The sequence below is a fragment of the Muscardinus avellanarius genome, assembly GCF_963383645.1.
Source record: "Muscardinus avellanarius genome assembly, chromosome: 16".
Classification (NCBI taxonomy): Eukaryota; Metazoa; Chordata; class Mammalia; order Rodentia; family Gliridae; genus Muscardinus; species Muscardinus avellanarius.
Genome location: NC_137802.1, coordinates 26,891,669 through 26,912,559, shown reverse-complemented (window position 1 = coordinate 26,912,559; position 20,891 = coordinate 26,891,669). Strand labels below are relative to the sequence as shown.

Here is a 20,891-nt window from a genome sequence, read left to right as displayed (position 1 = left end):
AGTTACTGATAGAATGGGATAAAATATTTCCAAATGCTATATCTGAAGGTATATTAATATTCCAACTAGAAATCCTAAAAATTAGCAACAATTAAAGCAAACAATACAATTTAGAGATAGGTAAAAGACTAACATAAATAATGAATCTCCACAGATAACCAATCTTAGTTGCCTGTTGGATGGAAAATCTTGTTTCTCTGTTTCTGGTGTGTGTTACCTATTTCTTCTTTGTAGTTAATCTCTTTGAGTATTTTCTCTAGCGCTGGTTTTGAAGACATAAATTCCTTCAGTTTCTGTTTGTCATGGAAGCTTCTTATTTCTCCATCTAATTTGATAGAAAGTTTTGCTGGGTAGGAAATTTTTGGCTGGAAGTTGTTTTCTTTCAGAGTTTGGAATATGTTACTCCAAGCCCTTCTGGCTCTCATAACTTGGTTTGGGAAGTCTGGAGTGATTCTAATTGGTTTGCCTCTGAATGTCACTTGGCCCTTTGCTTTTGTTGCCTTTAAGATTCTCTGCTTGGCTTCCACATTGGTCATTTTGACAATTATGTGGCGTGGGGATCCTCTTCTCCGATCCTGTCTAAAGGGAGTTCTATAAGTTTCCTGGACCTGTGTATCGACCTCTTGCTCTATGTCTGGAAAATTTTCTGCTATTACTTCCTTGAAGAGATTGTTGATCCCTTTGGTTTCACTTTCTTTTCCCTCCTCTATTCCAATGATTCTTAGGTTAGCTCTCTTAAAATGGGCCCATATTTCTTCAATATTAGATTCCTGCTGTCGGATATTTTTTTCTAGATTAGAAACTATGCATTCATTTTTGGATTGCTCATCTTCTAAGAGCGAGATTCTGTTCTCCATGTGTTCTAATCGGTTGTTTGTGCTTTGAATTGAGGCCTTTACTTCATTAATTGCATCCTTTATCTCTTTTTGGCTCTCTCTGAGTTCTTTTCGAAGCACCTCTATTATTTCTACAGTTATTTTCCTGATTTGATCTTCTAGAAATCTCTGATTTTCAGTTTTATCGGGTTCTGATGTTGTGGGGTTGTGGGCATTTATTGCTCCAGTATTATTCCTCTTTCCCATGATTTCGGAAGTTTGTGCCTTCTCTGGGTTCTTCCCTTGGGTCACTATGACTTCACTTAAGGTGTTCTGGATCTCGAGTCAGTAGTATCTCAGACCCCACTACTCCTTTACTGGGTTTTATCACAGAGTCTCCGACCCAGAGAGTCGATAGAGGCTGCTTTAGACTGTGGGGGGTGCCAGGTTGCACGTTCTCCTATGGTGTGATATCTCTGCCACCGCCCCTCCTCCACTGGGTCAAGTCCCAGGGAGTACAGTACTGGGATTTCTCCTCTGTGGCCCGCAATTTGACTCACTGTTCTTGAGTGCGCAGATGTAGCTGTACTGGCCTCGCTGAATTCAGTGCTGCTGCCGCCGGTGGCAATATGGCGCCGCTGCTACACCCTCGGCTATGGGGTTGGCGTTTTCTTCTTGGTTTTGATTTCGACTCTGAATCCCTGCAGCGTGTGCTGAGCTCAGCCACTGGGAGCTTTAGACGCTCTCTGCGTGGAGAAATCCCGCCTGGCTATCCGCAGTGGCTCACCTTGGCTTGCTGTAGCCGTCCCGTGAATTCGCCGGTGCCGCCGGCAGTATGGCGCTGCTGCTGCATCTGCCACGTCCTCCGCTACGAGGCCGGTGTATTTCCTCTGTGGCTCTGTTCTCAGTCCACTTTCTCTCTGGAGCCTGGTGATTTTTTGTTTCACTGGTGATGGTGTTTTCTGGCTATGAAAGGCGCTGATTTTGTGGTAATGGAGATTTGTTGTTAGCGGGGCTCTTAAGCCCCGCTTTTCTCAGTCGCCATCTTCCCGGAAGTCTATTATTATTCAAGGAATAGAAATTTAAAGGGGTGAAATTTTTTTTGGTGAGCCCAAGTATTCTCAGGTAGTTCAGGTGTGCACCACCACACTTGGCTTGTTTTTCTTAATTTAATTTAATTAAAATTTTTGCCGGGTGTGGTGGCTCATGGTTGTAATCCCCGCGCTTGGGAGGCGGAGACAGGAGGATTGCGCAGGTTCGAAGCCAGCCGCGCTGGCTTAAGAGACCCTGTTTCCAAATTAAAAAAATATATAAAATGGGTGTGGGAGTGTAGCCTGGAGGTAGAAGGGTTTCCAGGAACCCCAGTACCACCACCACCAACAAAAATTATTGATGCAGTGTAGTCGTACTTCTTAGTGGAGTGCAAGGTGGTAGAGGCAGGCATGCACACGTCACCCTGTAGCCCTTGCCACTCTGAGTCTTCTGAAGTGAGTGTTGTGGTCTCTGGGCTCAGCACAGGAGTGGAGTGGGGAGGTCACTCCACCCATGAGCCACACCCTCAGCCCGCCACCCTGGTATCTCTCTCCACTCGCTCCAGCTCCTCCCCTTAAACAACTGCCAAGTTGCTTTGGTTTCTATTTCCTTGTTAGGTCCTTCCTGTGCAGAGGACACCCAGCTGGTGTGGACAGCAGCAGCGGCCACAGAGGTGGTGGAGAGATGGCTTTCCCAGGCTCTCAGACTTGTTACCTGAACCCGGTGAGTCTCCAGATGCAGCCCCAGGATGGTCCTGGCCGAGCTGGCTGCCACCGTGAGGGGCACAGGTCTGTGTCTCTGAAGAAATGACTGGGTGGCAGTGGTCAGTGCTGGGGGCATCCTCAAAGGGGATGAGAAGGGCAGAGAGTCCGGATGGGGTCATCCTGGTTACTCACCCTAATTCGTGCATTTGACAAAGACTTAAAGACTTTCATCATCATCTTCTCCTTCTCTTTCTCCTTCTCCTTCTCCTTCTCCTTCTTCTTCTTCGGCATTACTGGGGATTGATTGAACCCAGGGGAATTCTACCTCCAAGCTACACTCCAGCCCTAATTATTATCATTTTGGAACAGGGTCTCGCTAAGTTGCAGAGGGCCTCACCAAGTAGCTGAGGCTGGCCAGGAAGCTGTGATCCCCCTGTCTCAGCCTCCCAAGTACTGGGATGCAGGCGCGAGACTTTCTGAGCTCCCTCTGGGTGCCTGTTCCTCCTTAGGTGCTCTGGAAGACAGGCTCAGTGCATCTGGAAGGTGGCAGGTATGTGCCGGGGACATGCGCAGGCTTCTGGGGATAATGACAGAGCCTAGCAACTGAAGTATCTCCCCTGGGGATGACTGTGAGGTTTGCCATTCGCTAGCTGGGTGACCTCAGGCAAGGTACCTTGGCCTCTCTGGGCCTCCCTTTCCACATCTGTAAAAGGCAGTAATACTTAGCCCACCTCCTAAGGCCAGGCAAGCATCAAGGAAGGGAGCAGATGTGTTTGAACATCTCCTGCACACTGCAGGGCTGGGGCAGCATCTGGTATTATCTGAAGTCTGGGGGCAGAGGGAAGACCTTCCGAGGACTGAGTTGAAATCCACAAGCATGGGCATGTTGGGGGCATCTGCAGAGATTAGGACCGGGGCAGTTCCTGGGTGGCCATTGCTGGGGCCTCACATTTGAGCTCACTCTGGCAGAGGCCCTGGGCTCAGCCTGATCCTCCAGCAACTAGCAATGTAGCCAGTGCCCCTCAGCCACCCTGGGGGGCTCCCAGGATGGGAGATACAGAGGGGGGCTGGGGACTCCGGGAAGGGCTGGCCGGCCCCTCTGTGGGAGCTTCAGGTCATGTGGGCACCCAGTCTCCCATGAGCATTTGATTATTTGATTATTCTGGAGATTCATTTTTATTTGGATTTAGAAGCCAAGATTTTCAAACCTGAAGGAAGAACCTATGGGCAAGAGAGTTAATCCCAGTACTTGGAAGGCTGAGACAGGAAGATCACAGGTTGGAGGCCAGCCGCAGCAGTTTAGCAAGACCCTCAGCAACTCAGACCCTGTTTCCAAATTATAAAAAAGGGGGGGGGCTGGGGGTGCATCTTGGAGGTAGAGTGCCCGTGGGTTCAATCCCCAGAAACTACAACAACGAAAGGCTTTAGGGTCCCTCGGCCAGGCCTCACTTGCTGACTCACTAACCTCCTCGGGAATGCTGACTGCGTGGAGGCCGCGTGACTTCCGTTCTGCTGAGGAATTGAGGGCCCGAGTCGGGCACCCTCTGCTGAGCCTGTCTCCTCTGGGATCAGGAAGGAGGCTGGAGCTCTGGTCAGGATGGGCCTGTCTGTGACCCAGGAGCAAGTAGGTTCTGTGCCTCGTCCCAAGGCAGCCTGTGTGGTGGCTGAAAGCAGGAGTTCCGAGGTTCAAATCCCGCCACTTCTCGGACCAGCTGCGTGGCTTTGGGCCAGTTGTTGGACTTCCTTGTGCTTGGGTTTCCTTGTCTATAAAGTGGGCACTAACAATGCTGGAGGTTCTCACGAGGACAAGGGAGATGACATGGAGCCGCTGGCCGCCTGCAGGGCCTTGGGACATCCGGCGAGGCCGGGCCTCCTCCTGGCGGGCAGCCTTGGCCAGGTGCAGTGGGCAGTCCCACTGCTGGTGCCCGGACTTGGTGTCCTCCGGCACCACTGCCACCAGCAGTAGGCCACCCACGCTCTGGCCGACAAGGCCCAGCCCTGCTTTCTGGAATTGCAGATAGGAAGGAGGGGAAGGCCCCAGGTGGAGGCGCAACCAGGAGCAGCGGGCAGGTTCTGACCTCATGGAAAAGTTTACTAGTCCTCAGCAAAGCTGCGTGGCCAAGGCGGAGCCGAGGCAGGGCTCTCCACGTGGCTCTCAGCCATCTGTCTCCTCCAGACCACACCTGGCTGGCATTCTCATCCCACTGACCCTAGGAGGGGCTGGGGCCCTGATCGATGGAGTGACTTGCCCAGTGTCAGAATACTAGCACCGGGAGCTGGGAAGGGAGCCAAGGCCCTGGGCCTTAAACCCAGCACAGGCGCCGCCCTCCGGCGAGGCAGGTCACAGGTGGGTTTCACTGGCTTCTGCCAGGACCTCCCACCAACACACAGGTCCCGAGTCCACAGCACCTTTGGTCTTTTCTGCCGGGCTTAAAACAACCATTTGTTCTCTTACAGTTCTAGAAGTCAGGAGTCCAAAATAAAAGGACTGAAAGGCTGGGGGTGTAGCTCAGTGGTAGAGTGCTTGCCTAGCATGCGCAAGGGCCCGGGTTCCATCCCAAACACCACACACAAAAAAATAAAAATAAAAATGATAATAAAATAAAAAGCCAAGCCTGGTGTGGTGGCGCACGCTTGTAATCCCAGCATTTGGGAGGCTGGGACGGGAGGATCACGGTTCGCGGACAGCCTCAGCTACTTAGTGAGGCCCTCTGCAACTCTGTGAGACCCTGTTTCAAAATAAAGAATAAAAGACTTTCATCTTCCTCTGCTCTGTCCTCTCGCCTCTCTCTCCTCTCTCTCTGGCTCGCGTGTCCCCTACAGTGGCTGGGTGGCTTCCAGGGACTGTTTTCACAGAGCAGGGTGACCCCAGAGGGAGTTTCCTGCAGAAGGGCACTGCAGTTAATGGAGCGTCCTATCAGGATCCCCCGGAAGAAGTGATACTTCCAGCTGGCCAGTCATGTGGGGGTTTGGCAGGTGCGCATCCTGCATCCGGGGTCTTTTACATACCACTAACCGCTGAGGCACTTGGGAAGGGATAAAGGTACATTTCTGAGATGAGAAAAAGTATCATTTCTCAGTTAAAAAATATATTAAGATATATTTTTAAAAATATAATTAAATATATTAATGTTAAACCTGACATATTAATATATAACATTAAATATATTAAATAAATTTTAAAATATTTTAAAATTTAGAAAAAGAATAAAAAATAGGGCTGGGGGTATACCTCGGAGGTTGAATGCCCCTGGATTCCATCCCCAGACCCGCAAAAAAAGAAAATAAATAAATAAATAAATAAATAAATAAATAAAAAGTCAGCAACTCTGGCTCCTGTTTTCACATCCCCTACATCTGACGCTGCCTGCCTTCTTCCCTCCTATAAGGACTCTTGTGATTACATCAGGCCCACCTGACAATCCAGGCATTTCCACGTACTCACAGGTTGGGGGTAGAGCTGGGTTCCTCTGGGGTGGGATGAGGAAGGGCCACCCAGCCCACAGCACTTTCTTTGTTAACTTGATAACCATTGCCATCACAGTCCCTCCAGAAATAGTTTATCTATAAATAAGTAAATGCCTGTATATAGCCTCCCTGCCCATTTTTTATATACATGACTTCATGCCATATTAGTGCTCAGAGTCCCTAACGCCTTCCGTTTCTGAGGCTAGTTGAATCTATTGTATGGAAATAGTGTAATTTATTTCATCTTTTTTCCTATTGGTAGGCTTTTAGGCTCTTTCCCTTTGTGTGTGTGTGTGGTGTTGGGGATTGTACCCAGGGGCATTCAAACTCCAATCCACATCCCCAGCTCTATTTTCTTTTTTTTTTTTTTTTGAAACAGGGTCTCACTAAGTTGCAGAGGGTCTCACTAAGTAGCTGAGGTGCTGGCTAAGAACCTGCGATCCTCCTGTCTCAGCCTCCGAAGGACTGGGATTACAAGCGTGCGGCTCTTTTAGGCTCTTTCTAATACTTTGCTTTCATAATGCTGAAGTGAGCAGGCTGTGGTGGTGTACACCTGTGCTAAAGCAGGGTGGGTAGAGAGGCATTTGCCAAAATCTCTTCTGCAGACTTCTCTCAGTCATCAAATAAAAGTTGGTTGGGGAGGGATTATCTCTATTTTACAGTTGAGATGATTGAGGGAAAGAGAGACTTCCCAAGGCCACTCAGTAATGAACTCAGAAATGAGCAGTAGCCCTTGCTCCTTTTTTTTTTTTTTTTTTTTTTTTTTGTGGTGGTGGTGGTGGTGCTGGGGATTGAACCCAAGGGAATTCTACCTCCTAGCTACACCCCTAACCATTTTGATGTTTTTCTTTGAAAACAGGGTCTTACTACATGTTGCCGAGACTGATCTTGAATCTGCGATCCTCCTGTCTCAGCCTCTCACGTACTGGGGTTAGAGGTGTGCACCATCACGCCAGGCTTCTCTGATCCTTTAAGCAGGCTTGGGAAGGGGATTTGCAGGCCGGGTATCTGCCACCTGCCACGGGCCTGGGACGGGGAAAGCACTACACCAGGCTCCAGAGGCTGCTGAGGGCTGGAGGGAAGAAAGAGGCCCGGACTCAGGAGTGGAGAGGGGGCTGCCTTGCCCACAGCGGGCCTCTGGGGAGAGGATCTGCTTGAGGTGGCCACAAAGGCAGAGGTCAAGGGTGCCATTGTTATGTGGTGGTGGTGCGGGGCCCTTCCTCTTGGCCTTCAGAATAGTTCAGAATTCTGTGGGCCTCCCGTGACTAGGCAGGACCCGGGGCCTTTATTGGGAGCACAGCCTGGGTCTGGCAGCACCCCACACACACACTATCCAGCATCCGTGCCTGAAGGCCCTCCTCTAGCCGATGCTCGGTCACTTCCTCCCGACTGCCCGGCACACCCTCACTGCCAGCTTGCTTCTGCATGTGCACGGGACCTTCAGGCCTGTGCGGCTGGGGCCGGCTCTGTCCAGCTGATGGCCGCACCCCACCCCAGGTCCTGGCACAGAGTGGCTGTGCCAACCAACTGACGTCCCCACATCTTCTCCCTGCAGGCCGTCCCCTTTACTGGAACAATTCACGGAGGTCTCCAGGAGGGACTCCAGATCACTGTCCAGGGATCTGTTCTTTTCTCCAGCGCCAACAGGTATACGGATGGCATTGTCATTTCTCTCCAGCTTCGTTCCTTAGCAGCTGTGGGGCGGTGGGCCTGAACAGCCCCTAGCGCGCTGCACCTCTGGGCCCCTCAGCATCCAGCCACAGCATCAGCATAGACTCAGGGTGAACAGGCCCAGAGCAGAGCGGGGTCTCAGCGTCTCAGGGTTGAACCTGACTTGCCAAGACACAGAGGTGGTAAAACAACTCAGTTTACTTCCCACAGCAGCTCCCCTCTACCTGGGGCCCTGGTTTTGTAGACATGGAAATATTTAGAGTTCCCGTCAAAGGTAATTTGGTCTCTTTCAGTTTTAAGGTCTTTTCTGGAAAATACAAAGTCAACCAGAATCCAGCATCAGCACTGTCCCGCCCCCTCGGGAGGGAAGGGGGCTGTCTGGAGACAGGGAGGAGCCCATGGCCTCTCTGGAGGGAGAGGGCTCTGCCCTCACTCAGGCCCAGCGGCCTCGGCTGAGCCTGTCCTGGGTTGTTTGGCTGGGGTCTACACAGCAGCTGCCTGCTGGAGGCCATGGTGCCTTCCAGACTCAAAGCTGTTGGCATTAATGCCAGGGGCCTTGTGGTCACTCTATATGTGGCATGGGGACTCCTGGATCCCCTTCATGCCACTCAGAGGCTCCAGCCCAAACTTCTCCCACCATTGCCATCCACCCAGGGGAGGGGGACATGGCCACGCTGGCTTTGGGACCTGTTGGAGAGCCTTGTGGGGCCTCGAGAGACTCCCAGAAGGCTCTCATCTGGGGACTCAGGGCGGCCCCTGAGCCTCCACCCCCCACTCTCGCACCTGGAGGACCTTCCTCTCCGGCCTGCCTACTAGAGCCTCACACAGAGGGTGCCCACCCTGGAGCAGGGATTCTCAAAGCACAGGAAGGAAGCCACCAAGAGGGACCTGCGTCCAGAGAGACTTCAGGTCCTAGGCTCTCCAGGAAGGAGAGACGGAGGCTCTGGCGGTTCCTCCTGGCTCCCGCAGACAGGGCCAGCCGGGATGCCGGCTATGTCCCGGGCCACAGGGATGGCATCAGTGCTCTGCTGGCCAGAATGTTCCAGAATGTGTCCTCCTCCAGCAGGGTGAAAGGGATCTATAGGGACTTAATATAATGTCTATCATGGTTGCCCCCTCCCCACCCAGGGACACTGTCTTGTGGAGGATACAGAAGATGGAAAGAGAAGGCCCCATCTTGAATTTCTGTGTGTGGGGCTGGGGGACCAGAGAGACCCAATAAAGCAGGCATGAACCATGCTCCTGAGGAGTTCAGGGAAGGCCAGGCTGGACAGACACCTGGGAGGACAACCTGAGACTGGAACTAACTTAGGGTTCATGTGAGATAGCCTGGGGTAGGGGGAGCAGAGCAGACATCTAATTAATTAATTAATTAACTTATGTATTTATTTAGTTGTATTGGGGATTGAACTCAGGGGCATTCAATCTCTGAGCTACAGCCCCAGCCCTATTTCTCTATATTATTATTATTATTATTATTATTATTATTATTATTATTATTTGCGTTACTGGGGATGGAACCCAGGGGCATTCTACCTCTGAGCCACACCCACAGCCCAATTTTTTTTTTTTTTTTTTTTTTTTTTTGCGGGTCTGGCGATGGAACCCAGAGGCATTCAACATCCAAGCTACACTCCCTGCCCTATTTTTTATTCTTTATTTTGAAACAGGTTCTCACTAAGTTGTAGAGGGCCTCACTGAGTAGCTGAGGCTGTTCGCGAACCATGATCCTCCCATCTCAGCCTCCCGAATGCTGGGATTACAAGTATGCACCATCACACCCTGCTTCCCAGCCCTATTTTTATTCTTTATTTTGAAACAGGGTCTCACTGAGTTGCAAAAGGCCTCACTAAGTAGTAGCTGAGGCTGTCCATGAACCTCAATCCTTCTGTCTCAGCCTCCTAAATACTGGGATTACAAGCATGTGCCACCATGCCTGGCTATTTATTTTTTTGGTGGTACTGGAGATTGAACCCAGGGGTATTCTACCTCCAAGCTATACCCCCAGCCTTATTCTTTATTCCTTATTTTGAAACAGGGTATCACTAAGTTGCAGAGGGCCTCACTTAAGCAGCTATAGCTGGCTTTGAACCTAGATCCTCCTATCTCAGCCTTCCAAGTACTGGGATTACAAGTGTGTACCACCACGCCTGGCTTATTATTTATTTATTTATTTTTATTTTTTATTTTTAGTTTTTTGAGGGCCTGGGGTGGAACCCAGTGGCATTTGACCTCCGAGCTACACCCCCTGCCCTATTTTTAATTCTTTATTTTGAAACAGGGTCTCACTGAGTTGCAGAGGGCCTCACTAAGTAGCTGAGGCTGTCCGCAAACCACGATCCTCTGGTCTCAGGTTCCCGAATGCTGGGATTACAAGCATGCACCACTACGCCTGGCTCTTATTCTTTATTTTGAAATAGGGTCTTGCTAAGTTGATGCAAGCCTCACTGAGTTGCTGAGACTGGCTTCAAATCTGCGATCCCAAGTACTGGGATTACAAGCATGCACCACCACAACCAGCTTCAATATTTATTTATTTTTGCTGTACTAGGGATTGAACTCAGTGGTCCTTCGCCACTAAGCTATGCCCTTAGCCTTTTTATTTTTTGTTTGGAAACAGGGTCTCACTAGGTTGCTTAGAGTGTTGCTAAATTCTGAGGCTGGCCTCCTTGTGATCCTCCTGCTTCAGCTTCCTGAGTAGCTGGGATTACAGGTGTGCGCCATCACGCCTGGCCGAGCACATGTTTATTAAGCCCCCTTTGTGAGCCAGGCTCCTCAGAAGGTTCTTTGGGTGTAAGTGTTCATCTTAGATGCAACGAAGTTTCATGGCAAGGAGCTTCCTCCGAGGAGGAGAGGCGGGGAACATTTGCTTGAGTGGGGGGGCTTCCTGAACAGGACCCCACTTTGTCTTGCTCTTTGCTGGCACCTGGAGGTGGGGTGGCTCAGGGGCTGTGCCAAGGGACAGACAGTGCAGAGCTGGGTCCGAGTCCAGGCTCACCTGACCTGAGAGCTGTCACTTCTTCACATCATGTGTTTCCCCAAATACAGGCCAACATCCAAGGGCCAGACACGCAGTCAGAGCTCGCATGCCTGGAGAGCTCATAGGTATTCTCTTCCTTCCCGTTAGAAGGCATATCGTCTTTGTAGGTATATGCCCATTCATTTCACATGATTTGTGTGTTTTTTGGGGGGGGGGAAATGGTTAGTGGGAATTGAACCCAGAGGCATTCTGTCTTTGAGCTACAGCCTTTTTAATTTTTATTTTGAAGCAGGGTCTTGCTAAGTTGCCGAGGATCTCACCAAGTTCCCAGGACTGGCCTTGAACCTGCAATACTCCAGTCTCAATCTCCCAAGATTAATGGCATGAGCCACTGAGCCTGGCCAGTTTTACATGATCTTTATTTTTATTTTTGTTTTTGTGGTACTGGGGATTGAACTCAGGGGCATTCTACCTCTGAGCTACACCCCAGCCTTATTTTATTTGTTATTTGGAAACAGGTTTGCTAGGTTACTGAGAGTCTTGCTAAGTTAACTGAAGCTGGCTGCGAATCTGGGATCCTCCTATCTCAGCCTCCCAGGTACTGGGATTATAGGCATGCACCACCGAGCCTGGCCAGTTTCACTTGATCTTTAAATTTGTTCTCTTATTTTCCACTTGAGCAGGTGTGGCTTCTAACATCTCTGTTTCTAATAAATGTGCACTTAGTACTAAAGGCTCTCCCTTCTAGACATGCCTAATGACTTCCATCTTCAATATCAATTTATAATTGGCTTCCAGGACTTATGATTCTTGTTGCTAATGCTAGCACATTGCCTACTCATTTCTCTACTTATTTTCTTGGAAAATCACATCGTGGGGTCAAAATGCAATGATTACACAAAAACACATAGAGTCCAAATTAGATGAGGGAGAAGGATGCTGGCAAATTTGCCTCGCCACTCGGCCTCCATGCAAGGAAGAGAAAGGGGCCGGGTGGACCGCTCTGTCCCAGGCAGTAAACCCCGCCACAGGAGACCGACTGGCTTCCCCCTGTGCAGGTTTGTTGTGAACCTGAAGACTGGCTTTAGTGAGAACGACATCGCCCTCCACTTCAACCCTCGGTTTGAAGACGGAGGGTATGTGGTTTGCAACACGAAGCAGAGAGGATGCTGGGGGCCCGAGGAGAGGAAGAAGCAGATGCCCTTTCAGCAGGGGATGCCCTTTGAACTCTGCTTCCTGGTGCAGAGGTCGGCTTTCCAGGTAAGCAGGAATCCCAGCTCAGCCCCCCCGCCCCCCACCCCCCAGGCCTTTAGATAATCACATTCAAACCAGGGGAGCAGGGTAGAATAGGCTGAGACAGTAGGGTGGCAGGTTCAAGGACAGCCTCGGCAACTTAATGATACTCTCAGCAACTTAGTGAGATCCTGTCAAAATTAAAATAAAATAGGGTCAGGGGTGTAGCTCAGAGGTAGAATACCCCTGGATTCCATATTCAGCAAAAGAAAAGAAAAAGAACACTTTAATAATAATAATAATAATAATAATAATAATAGTAGTAGTAGTAGTAGTAGTAGTAGTAGCTAGGTGTGGTGGTGCACATTTGTAATCCCAGTAGGAGGATCGAAGGTTCGCGGACAGCTTCAGCTACTTAGTGAGACCTCTGCAACTTAGTGCGACCCTGTTTCAAAATAAAGAATAAAGCCAGGCGTGGTGGCACACACTTCTAATACCAGCATTCGGGAGGCAGAGATCAGAGGATCATGGTTCGCAGACAGCTTCAGCTACTTAGTGAGGCTCTTTGCAACTCAGTGAGACCCTATTTCAAAAAAATAAGACTAGCTGGGCGTGGTGGCGCACAACTTGTAATCCCAGCATTTGGGAGCCTGAGGCCAGAGGATCACGGTTTCTGGACAGCCTCAGCTATTTAGTGAGGCCCTGTTACAAAATAAAGAATAAAAAATAGAGCAGAGGGTGTAGCTTGGAGGTCAAATGCCCCTGGGTTCCATCTCCAGACCCCACACACACAGACAAAAAAAAAAAAAAAAGAAGAATAAAAAATAGGGCCTGGGATGTAGCTCGGAGGTAGAATGCCCCAGGTTCCATCCCCAGTACCACAAAATAAATAAATAAATAAATAAGGATAAAAAATAGGGCTGGGGGTATAGATCAGATATAGAATGCCGCTGGGTTCCATCCCTAGTACTACTACTACTACTACTACTACTACTACTACTAATAATAATAATAATAATCCGGGCGTGGTGGCGCATGCTTGTAATCCCCGCACTTGGGAGGCGGAGACAGGAGGATCACGCAGGTTCGAAGCCGGCTTCACTGGTTTAAGAGACCCTGTTTCCAAATAAAAATATAAAATAGGTCTGGGAGTGTAGCCCGGAGGTAGAAGGGCTCCCAGGAACCCCAGTACCACCACCAATAATAATAATAGCAACATTCACTGAGATCAGGCCAGAGCAACACCACGACGCAGACCACACGACCACTGCCCTCCAGGCTGTCTCCCGCGTCGCCACCACCATGGCTGTGTAGTCCCCTGACATGCATTTGTCCTCATCCACAGCTGTACCTGTTGCTACTTTTACTATAAAAATAAGAACTAGATATGCTGCCAGGTTGCTTGTCTGCTTCCCCTGCCTTTAAAGGTGAACTATATTTTAAAATAGACCTATGGAGATAGCAGTCAGCTATGAGAACCAGCAGCCCCAGCCGTCACTGCAATCCTGCGGAGGTTGGGCTGGGTGCGCTTTGACCACGCCGTCCCGTCGCTGGCACAGTTGGACCCCTCCCACAGGGTGGGGGCGGAAGTCAGGCTCCGGTCTTCATTTCCAGGAGCCAGGCTCCAGGCGGTGGGGTGCTGCCCGCCCTGGCCTGGGCGGCCCCCTGAGTGTGCTCGCATTGGGCAGGTGATGGTGAACAAGAGCTTCTTCGTGCAGTACGAACACCGCGTGCCCTTCCACCTGGTGGACAACATCTCTGTCTCGGGCCCCCTGCAGCTGTCCTACATCAACTTCCAGGTCAGACGGAACACCTGGCCCAGGTGGGGGTGTAGGCCCAGCCTGGCTGTGCCCAGGCCCCGTCAGGTGGGGCCCTGGGGTAGCCACCCATCTCCCCAGGCGGCTCTGGGGCCACACCGCCTGCCATGTCCTCCCCTCTCCTCTGTCATTCTGCCTCTCCTTGTGCTGCTGTCTCTGTCCAGAATACAGCCTTGGTCTCCCAGACCCCTCAGTTACCCCTCGTGGTTCCAGAAAGAGCCCAAGCTTTGGAACCAAAAGAGTCGGGTACAAATTCCCAGCGCTTGCCATCCTCACGGTCTGTGGGATGTTAGAGGGCGACTTTCCCTCCCCAGGCTCTGTTTCCGCATCTGCAGCAGGGGCGGCGACCGCCACTGAGCTGACGCCTAGGTCTGTGATGATGTGTGTCCTAGGTCCGAAACCGAGGTTCATGCCAGGGTGTTTGACTGACCCTCTCTGTTTTATATTTTTTCAACTTGGGAAGATTGGGCTATGTTGGGCACATAGTAGGTAGTCAATAAACAGGAGCTCCGCTTCCTTTGGGCCTCATCTCTCAGTCTGTCAGCCCCCCCCACCCCCGCGCTGGTAGAGAGAGACGGGGAGATGGAGGGAGACTGCAGCCCTGCCCTTCCTCGCCTGCCCGCCTCCTTCCCCAGGGTCCTGGCCAGCCTCGCTCTGCTCCCCTGCCTTCTGCGCTTCCTTGGAATGCCTTGGACACCCACGACATCCATGGTGCCTTTTGTTTTAACAGAAATCCCCGGTTCAGCCTGCCTTCCCCACGGTGCACTTCTCCCAGCCTGTCCATTTCCCGCCGAAGCCCCGGGGGCGCAAACCCAAGGTGAGTTAAATGCAGAGGCCCTGGGAGGCTGAGCTGGGAGGCTGAGCGGTGAGCAGGCCGCCGCCCACCCCAGGGTTCCCTGTCTGCATCTTGAGGCACCCAGAGCCAGGACCTGAGAGTCGCTCCTCCCCTCTTCCTAACATCCTCCTGTGCCCCACACGGCTCCCTTCCTGAAGCCACGGTCTTGTTCCAGGCCACAGAGACTCCTCACGGTGACAACTGGAGTCAGTGCCTCCTCACCACGGCACGGTGACCTTCTAGCACACCCCATCCCATCCCCTCCTTGCTTATGAATCCTGAAAGCTGCCAGGTGTGTATCACACACCTGTAATCTCAGTACTTGGGAGGCAGAGACACAAGGATCACAGCTTTGAGGCCAGCCTTATCAACTTTGTGAGGCCTGCAGCAATTTAGCAAGACCCTGTTTGAAAATAATGCTGGGCATGGTGGTACAGGCCTGTAACCCCGGTACTTAGGAGGCTGTAACAGGAGTTTCATAGGTTGGAAGCCAGCTTCAGCAAGACACTGTTTCCAAATAAAAAAATAAATTAAAAATTTTTAAAAATCAGTCTGGGGTATAGCTCAGAGATTGAATGCCCCAAGATTTAACTTGGGACGCGGAGACAGGAGGTTCGAAGCCAGCCTCAGCAATGTATCCAGGCTCTCAGCAACTTAGCGAGACCCTATTTCCAAATAAAAAATAATAGGGCTGGGGGTATGTATAACTCGAAGGTAGAATGCCTATGGGTTCAATCCCCAGCACCTCCCCCCAAAAAAGAATGCCCCTGAGTTCAACTTCAGTAATGTGTGTGCACGCACTCATATGTACACACGCACGCGCGCGCACACACACACACACACGCACACACACACACACGCCTGAAAGCCCTAAGCCCCTCTGGGTTAGGTCCAGTCCCCCAGCAGGACATAACAGTCCACTCCAGGCTCCTTCCCCTCCCCCTCCCGCCCACCCAGCCTCTACTCATCACTGGGGGCCTCGCAGGCCACCTTGTGTTTGCAGACACTGTCCCCTAGTGCTGAAGCCTCCCTTAGCCTCCCTTGCCCACAGCACACTTCTAATTCTAGCAGACGTGTGGTTCTCTGCTTACATGTCACTGCTCTGGAGAGTTTCCCTGTCTGGGAGATTCCTCGACTCCCCCTCTCTTCCCCGTGGGCTTTGTACGTATCTGTGCCATGCCGGTCACTGTGTCTGTTATAATTGTGCTTAAGTGTCTGTCCCTGTCACTCCACTGCCACCTTCCCTGTGCCCGCGAGCCCTGGCATGGGGCTCACTTGTTTGTGCCTTCCCAGCATCTTGTACAGTGCCTGGCACGAAGTAGGGACTCAATAAATGAAGGCTGAGCCAGGGAGAATAGGAAGCAACCCAGACATGCCATTTTGGATTTCTTCATCTGCTTGCTGGGCCAGCCTGGGCAAGCTGCTTGGCCTTTCTGAGCCTTGTGACCTCACCAGTGAAACAGAAGCCAAGGATGCCTCCCCCCGGGGAAGCCCCAAAGCCCAGTGCGCAGCACAGCAGCCTTAGGTAAATGCCAACTTGCACCTGATGGGCGGAGATAGGGCACCAGAAGGAGTTTTCTTGTGTCTGGGGGTACGGTCTGTTCGACCCATCTCTCTCAGGAAGCCGAGGGAGACCTCCTCTCCAACCCTGACTTGCTCGTGCGTGTGGGGAGAGAATGTGGGTGCTGTGGGAAGGAAGGGTTGCTCAGGAGGAAGGCGCACTGCCTGACCTACGTAGAAGTGGCCACAACAGTCATTCTCAAAGACATCTCGTCCGTTTCAGCCTCCCGTCATTTGGCCCGCCAGCCCGGCTCCTGTTGTAAGTGTCTCACTCCCTCTGCTGGTCCTCTTCGTTTAGGTTCCTCCTGTGGGCTAAGAGAAGGCGTAGCCAGGCATTGGAGTCTCCCAGGGGGAGGGAGGTGAGGGTGGCTGAGAGCAGCCCCACGTGGACCACCTGCCCAGCCTCCGGGGGTGGGAGGGAGGGGCTGCGGCCCCGCCCACTGGTCCTGGTGAGACAGGAAGCAACCTGATGGCCACTTGTTTGCTCAAGCCCTGCCGTTCTTCTGGGTGGGCATCCACCAACCCACCTGCAGAATGAGGCTGCCCGGGGGGAAATTTCCCTAAGAAGGATGCCCCAGAGGCCACAGGTGGTGCAACTATCTTTCTTCTCTGGATCTCCAGCCTCATTCTGGAGGGAGAAAATGCCACCCCGACCCTCGTTGGTGGGCCCAAGGGCTGGTAACAGCCCGGGGGGGTGCCAAATGGTGCCCTCTTTGCCCTCTCATGGCAGGTAGTGGTCTTTACAGCTGGCAAGAGCTGGTTAAAACTTAGTTTCTTTTTTCCAGACTCAAACGGTCATCCACACCATGCACAGCGCCCCTGGACAGATGTTCCCTGTAAGTCTAAACATTCTTTCCAGCTCACAGCCCCATGGCTTCCCTCTTCAGCAGGAACAGAACTCCCTAGAGTCCCAGGGATGGGAAGACAGTGATTTAGCAGGGAGGGTGGGGAGGGTGGGGCTGAGCCCTCTGCTCAGGAGATGCATGGCTAAAACTCTTCTTGGGCAGGACTTGGTGGGACACGCCTGTAATCCCAGTACTTAGAAGGTTGAGACAGGAGGATCACAGGATAGCCTCAGCAACCTAGCAAGACTCTGTTTCAAATTAAAAAATAAAAAGGGGCCGGGGGAATTGGGCATGGTGGCACATGCTTGTAATCCCAAGGCGAGGACAGCTTCAGCCTCTTAGCTCTTGATAAGAGAGGTCTTCCCTGTTTCAAAATAAAAATAAAATAGGACCAGGGGGTGTGTGGTTTGGAGGTAGAATGTCCCTGGGTTCAGTCCCAGTCCTGCAAAACAAACAGAAACCAAACAGCTCTCCCTGGGATGGTAGAGATTCCAGAACACCAGCAGGGAGAGGGGCGTATGGTGGCTCCATCTCCTGGATGTGAGGCTCCTAGTCCTGCATCCAGGGATAAGCTCCTGTGATGTCACTAGTGCTGTAAGCCTTCTTTTCCTCTTTCCACTGCTGTGGAGTCCAGGAACATAGCAGGAAGTTCCAGGGAGACCAGTGGGGGGACCCGAGGGCTGGACCCCACACCTGTCTCCCTGTCTCTCCTGAAGCATCCTCTCTAGAATGTGTGGGTCCCCTCTGAGAGTGTGTGTGTGTGTGTGTGTGTGTGTGTGTGTGTGTGTTTGCATGTGCCTTTGTACATTGAATTTCCTGATCTTTCCACAGAATCCTGGAATCCCGCCTATGGCATACTCCAGCCCACCCTATGTAAGTGGTCCCTGGGGGAGGGCTGACAATTTTATTTCATTTGCTTTTTTTGGGGGGGGGTGAAGGGCAGCTTGAGGGCCATCTGTCAGCTTTCATAATTAAAAGCAGCCCATTGTTGAGCTGGAATTTTATTAAGTATCCATGTAAAGGCTGAAAGGACCTTTCAACTTTCAAATGGTCCCTTCAGTGCGAGCAGATTCTATTGCCCTCCCTTTCCACCCCGAGTCCTTTTGTGTTGGCTAAAGCTCCGGTGGTCGTAACAGTGTAAGCCCGCTACTCTGGGGAACCCTGGAAAGTTGGCCTTTGTCATTTACTGAGCCGAGGTGTCATAGGATTCCTCCTGGAAGGTGGACACGGACAGGCAGATACTTCCAGACTCACTGACACCCCAGTCCAGGGGGAGTGGCACAGAATCCCCTGCCGCAGGCTGACATGTCCCCATCTCCCCACAGCCAGTGCCATTCTTCACCGCCATCACGGGAGGGCTGTACCCATCCAAGTCCATCATCGTATCAGGCACTGTCCTGCCAAGTGCTCGCCAGTAAGACAGGCCTCCGGGGCTCTCTGGGCCCTGACAGGCTGGGGTGAGAGGGAGGGGCTGGGGATCAGAGCTCCGTGAACACAGGGGCCAGTGTGAGCTGCACCCCAGGTTCCACATCAATCTGCGCTCTGGGAGTGACATCGCCTTCCACCTGAACCCCCGCTTTGATGAGAATACTGTGGTCCGCAACACCCAGATCAGCAGCTCTTGGGGGATTGAGGAACGAAGACTACCCGGGAAAATGCCCTTCACCCGGGGCCAGAACTTCTTGGTAAGGTGCTGCGACCTGGAGCTCAGAGGGCCCCCGGGCGCAAGAGGAGGAGGGCTGGAGGAGGTCTGTGGTACCTAGAATAGGATGGGGCCGCACCCCAAAGAAGAGAGCATGTTCAATGAGTTATTATTTATGACTATTATTTCCTGAAGCCAGTATTAGCATCTTCTTTTTACATAAGAGCAAACAAGCTGGGCATGCCTCTAATCCCAATACTTGGGAGCAGGATCAAGATCTTAGCCAGACTTGGCCAGACTTTCAGCAGCCTAGTGAGTGAGACTCTGTTTCAAAATAACAAGTCTGGGGGTGTGGTGTAGCTTGGAGGTAGAATGTCCCTGGGTTCAATCTCTAGTATTACAAAACAAACAAAACAATACAAACACACTCGGGACAGGTTACTTACCGAGGTCTCAGCCAGTTTGTGCCAGATGGAATCCAAGGATGGGACGCCATTGATTTATCCACTAGATCATGCAGGGATGTGCTCTGTGCAGGAAGCTCCCCCGCGTGCTGGGGTGTGCCTGCAAAGCAGACGGATAAAATCCTGCCCCTCAGAGTGTACAGTTTAGGTGAGGGGGGAGCGAGGAGTCGAAGGCATGAACAGCTCATTGAAGATAAGGACGGTTCCTGTGCCAAACAGAGCGCTGTGAGGAGGGAGCCTGGGAGCCAGGAATGGAGCCCAGAGCAGAGGCGGGCAGGCCATCTGGAGCAGGGCGTGGGGGCTGCAGGGTGGAGGGCAGGGTGGGGGGGTGGATCTGGCGGCCTGATTCCCCAGAGCAGGCCTCCTCTATCTGACTAACATTCAAATCACCCAGAGCCCTTAAGAAGGAAAACTTAATGCCTGGCTCCCCCAGGCCAGGGCAGCCATCCTTATTTTATTTTATTTTATTTTATTTTATTTTGGTGGTACTGGGGTTCCTGGAAGCCCTTCTATCTCCGGGCTACACTCCCAGACCTATTTTTACATTTTTATTTGGAAACAGGGTCTCCTAAGCCAGCGTGCGCGGCTGGCTTCGAACCTGTGCGATCCTCCTGTCTCTGCCTCCCAAGCGCGGGGATTACAAGCGTGCGCCACCACGCCCGGCCCAACCATCCATATTTTAAAGATACACCCTACATGATTAATACTCAGGGTTGAAAAATGACTGGTGTAGGGATTTGTGAGCCATGAAAGGAGGTTTTATTTGATTTTTGGCACTGGGGGTTGAACCTAGAGGCATTCTATGTCTGAGCTATACTCTCAGCCCTATTTTAGTTTTTATTTTTGAAATAGGGTCTCACTAAGTGGATGAGAACCTCACTAAATCGCCGAGGCTGTCCTCCAACCTGCAGTCCTCCCGTCTCAGCCTCCCAGTACTGGGATTGCAGGTGTGCGCCACCATGCTCAGCTGAAAGGAGCTTTGGATATGAGAAGCCCTTGGGGTCTTCCAAGTGGGGGAACAGTCATTTGATTTAAAGACAGCTGTGTGACCTTGGGTGACCCTGGGTGATTACGTGGTCTCACTGCTCTGTGCCTCAGTTTACTCATCTGCAAAGTGGGACTCATAATAATAATGTGGGTCTAGGACAGTGCCCTGCACACAGTAGGAGCTTTGTGTTAGCCATGGCCACGGGGTGATGATGTTTTAACATTTGGGCCCTGACTGCCTCCTGGTGGATTCCTCGGGCCGGAAGAGATGAGTCTGAGGGCCGCAGCAGGCGTGCAGGAGGCTGGGTGTGGAGCGCTGAGGACAGAGGCCCAAGCCAGCGCTCCTGTCCACAATGGCTTAGCGTCCAGCTGGCGAGCGGGGTGGGATGAGGGATGTGGCTGAGGAGGCAGTTGGCCAACAGGGAGAGTCAGAAGGCGGGAGTGGGATCCTGGAGGGGGTTCGCAGTTAGGGCAGGGGGAAGGCGCGCAGGGCGGGCACAGCGTCCCAGCACGGAGCAGCGGAGGCTGAGCGCATGCGCATGTCCTGGCACGGATCATCAGCGTGGCTAGGAGGCGGCTGTGGGCTCGGGAAGGACTGAAGCAGGACAGGGGGGAGGAGACACGGCCTGCCACCTGCGTAGGGCAGAAGGGCTTCCAGGTGTGGTACAAATGGCCCGGCTCCCCCGCCCAGGTATGGATCACGTGTGAGAGCCACTGCCTCAAGGTGGTGGTGAACGGGCACCACCTGTGTGACTACAACCACCGCGTGAAGAACCTGCCGGCCATCAACAACCTGGAAGTGGCGGGTGACATCCAGCTCACCCATGTACAGGCATAG

The 20,891-nt window shown here is 52.0% G+C and overlaps 1 protein-coding gene across 1 annotated transcript; it reads left to right on the top strand.

The window, feature by feature from the left end:
- Window positions 1–2,531: 2,531 nt before the first annotated feature.
- Window positions 2,532–20,891, top strand: LGALS9 (galectin 9; the record flags this gene model as incomplete). Its single annotated transcript, XM_080713193.1, has 11 exons — window positions 2,532–2,570; window positions 7,575–7,666; window positions 11,729–11,930; window positions 13,592–13,702; window positions 14,451–14,537; window positions 16,339–16,374; window positions 16,901–16,951; window positions 17,792–17,833; window positions 18,286–18,374; window positions 18,483–18,645; window positions 20,745–20,891. 11 exons carry the CDS (start codon window positions 2,532–2,534, stop codon window positions 20,889–20,891), a joined length of 1,059 nt encoding a protein of 352 aa, XP_080569319.1.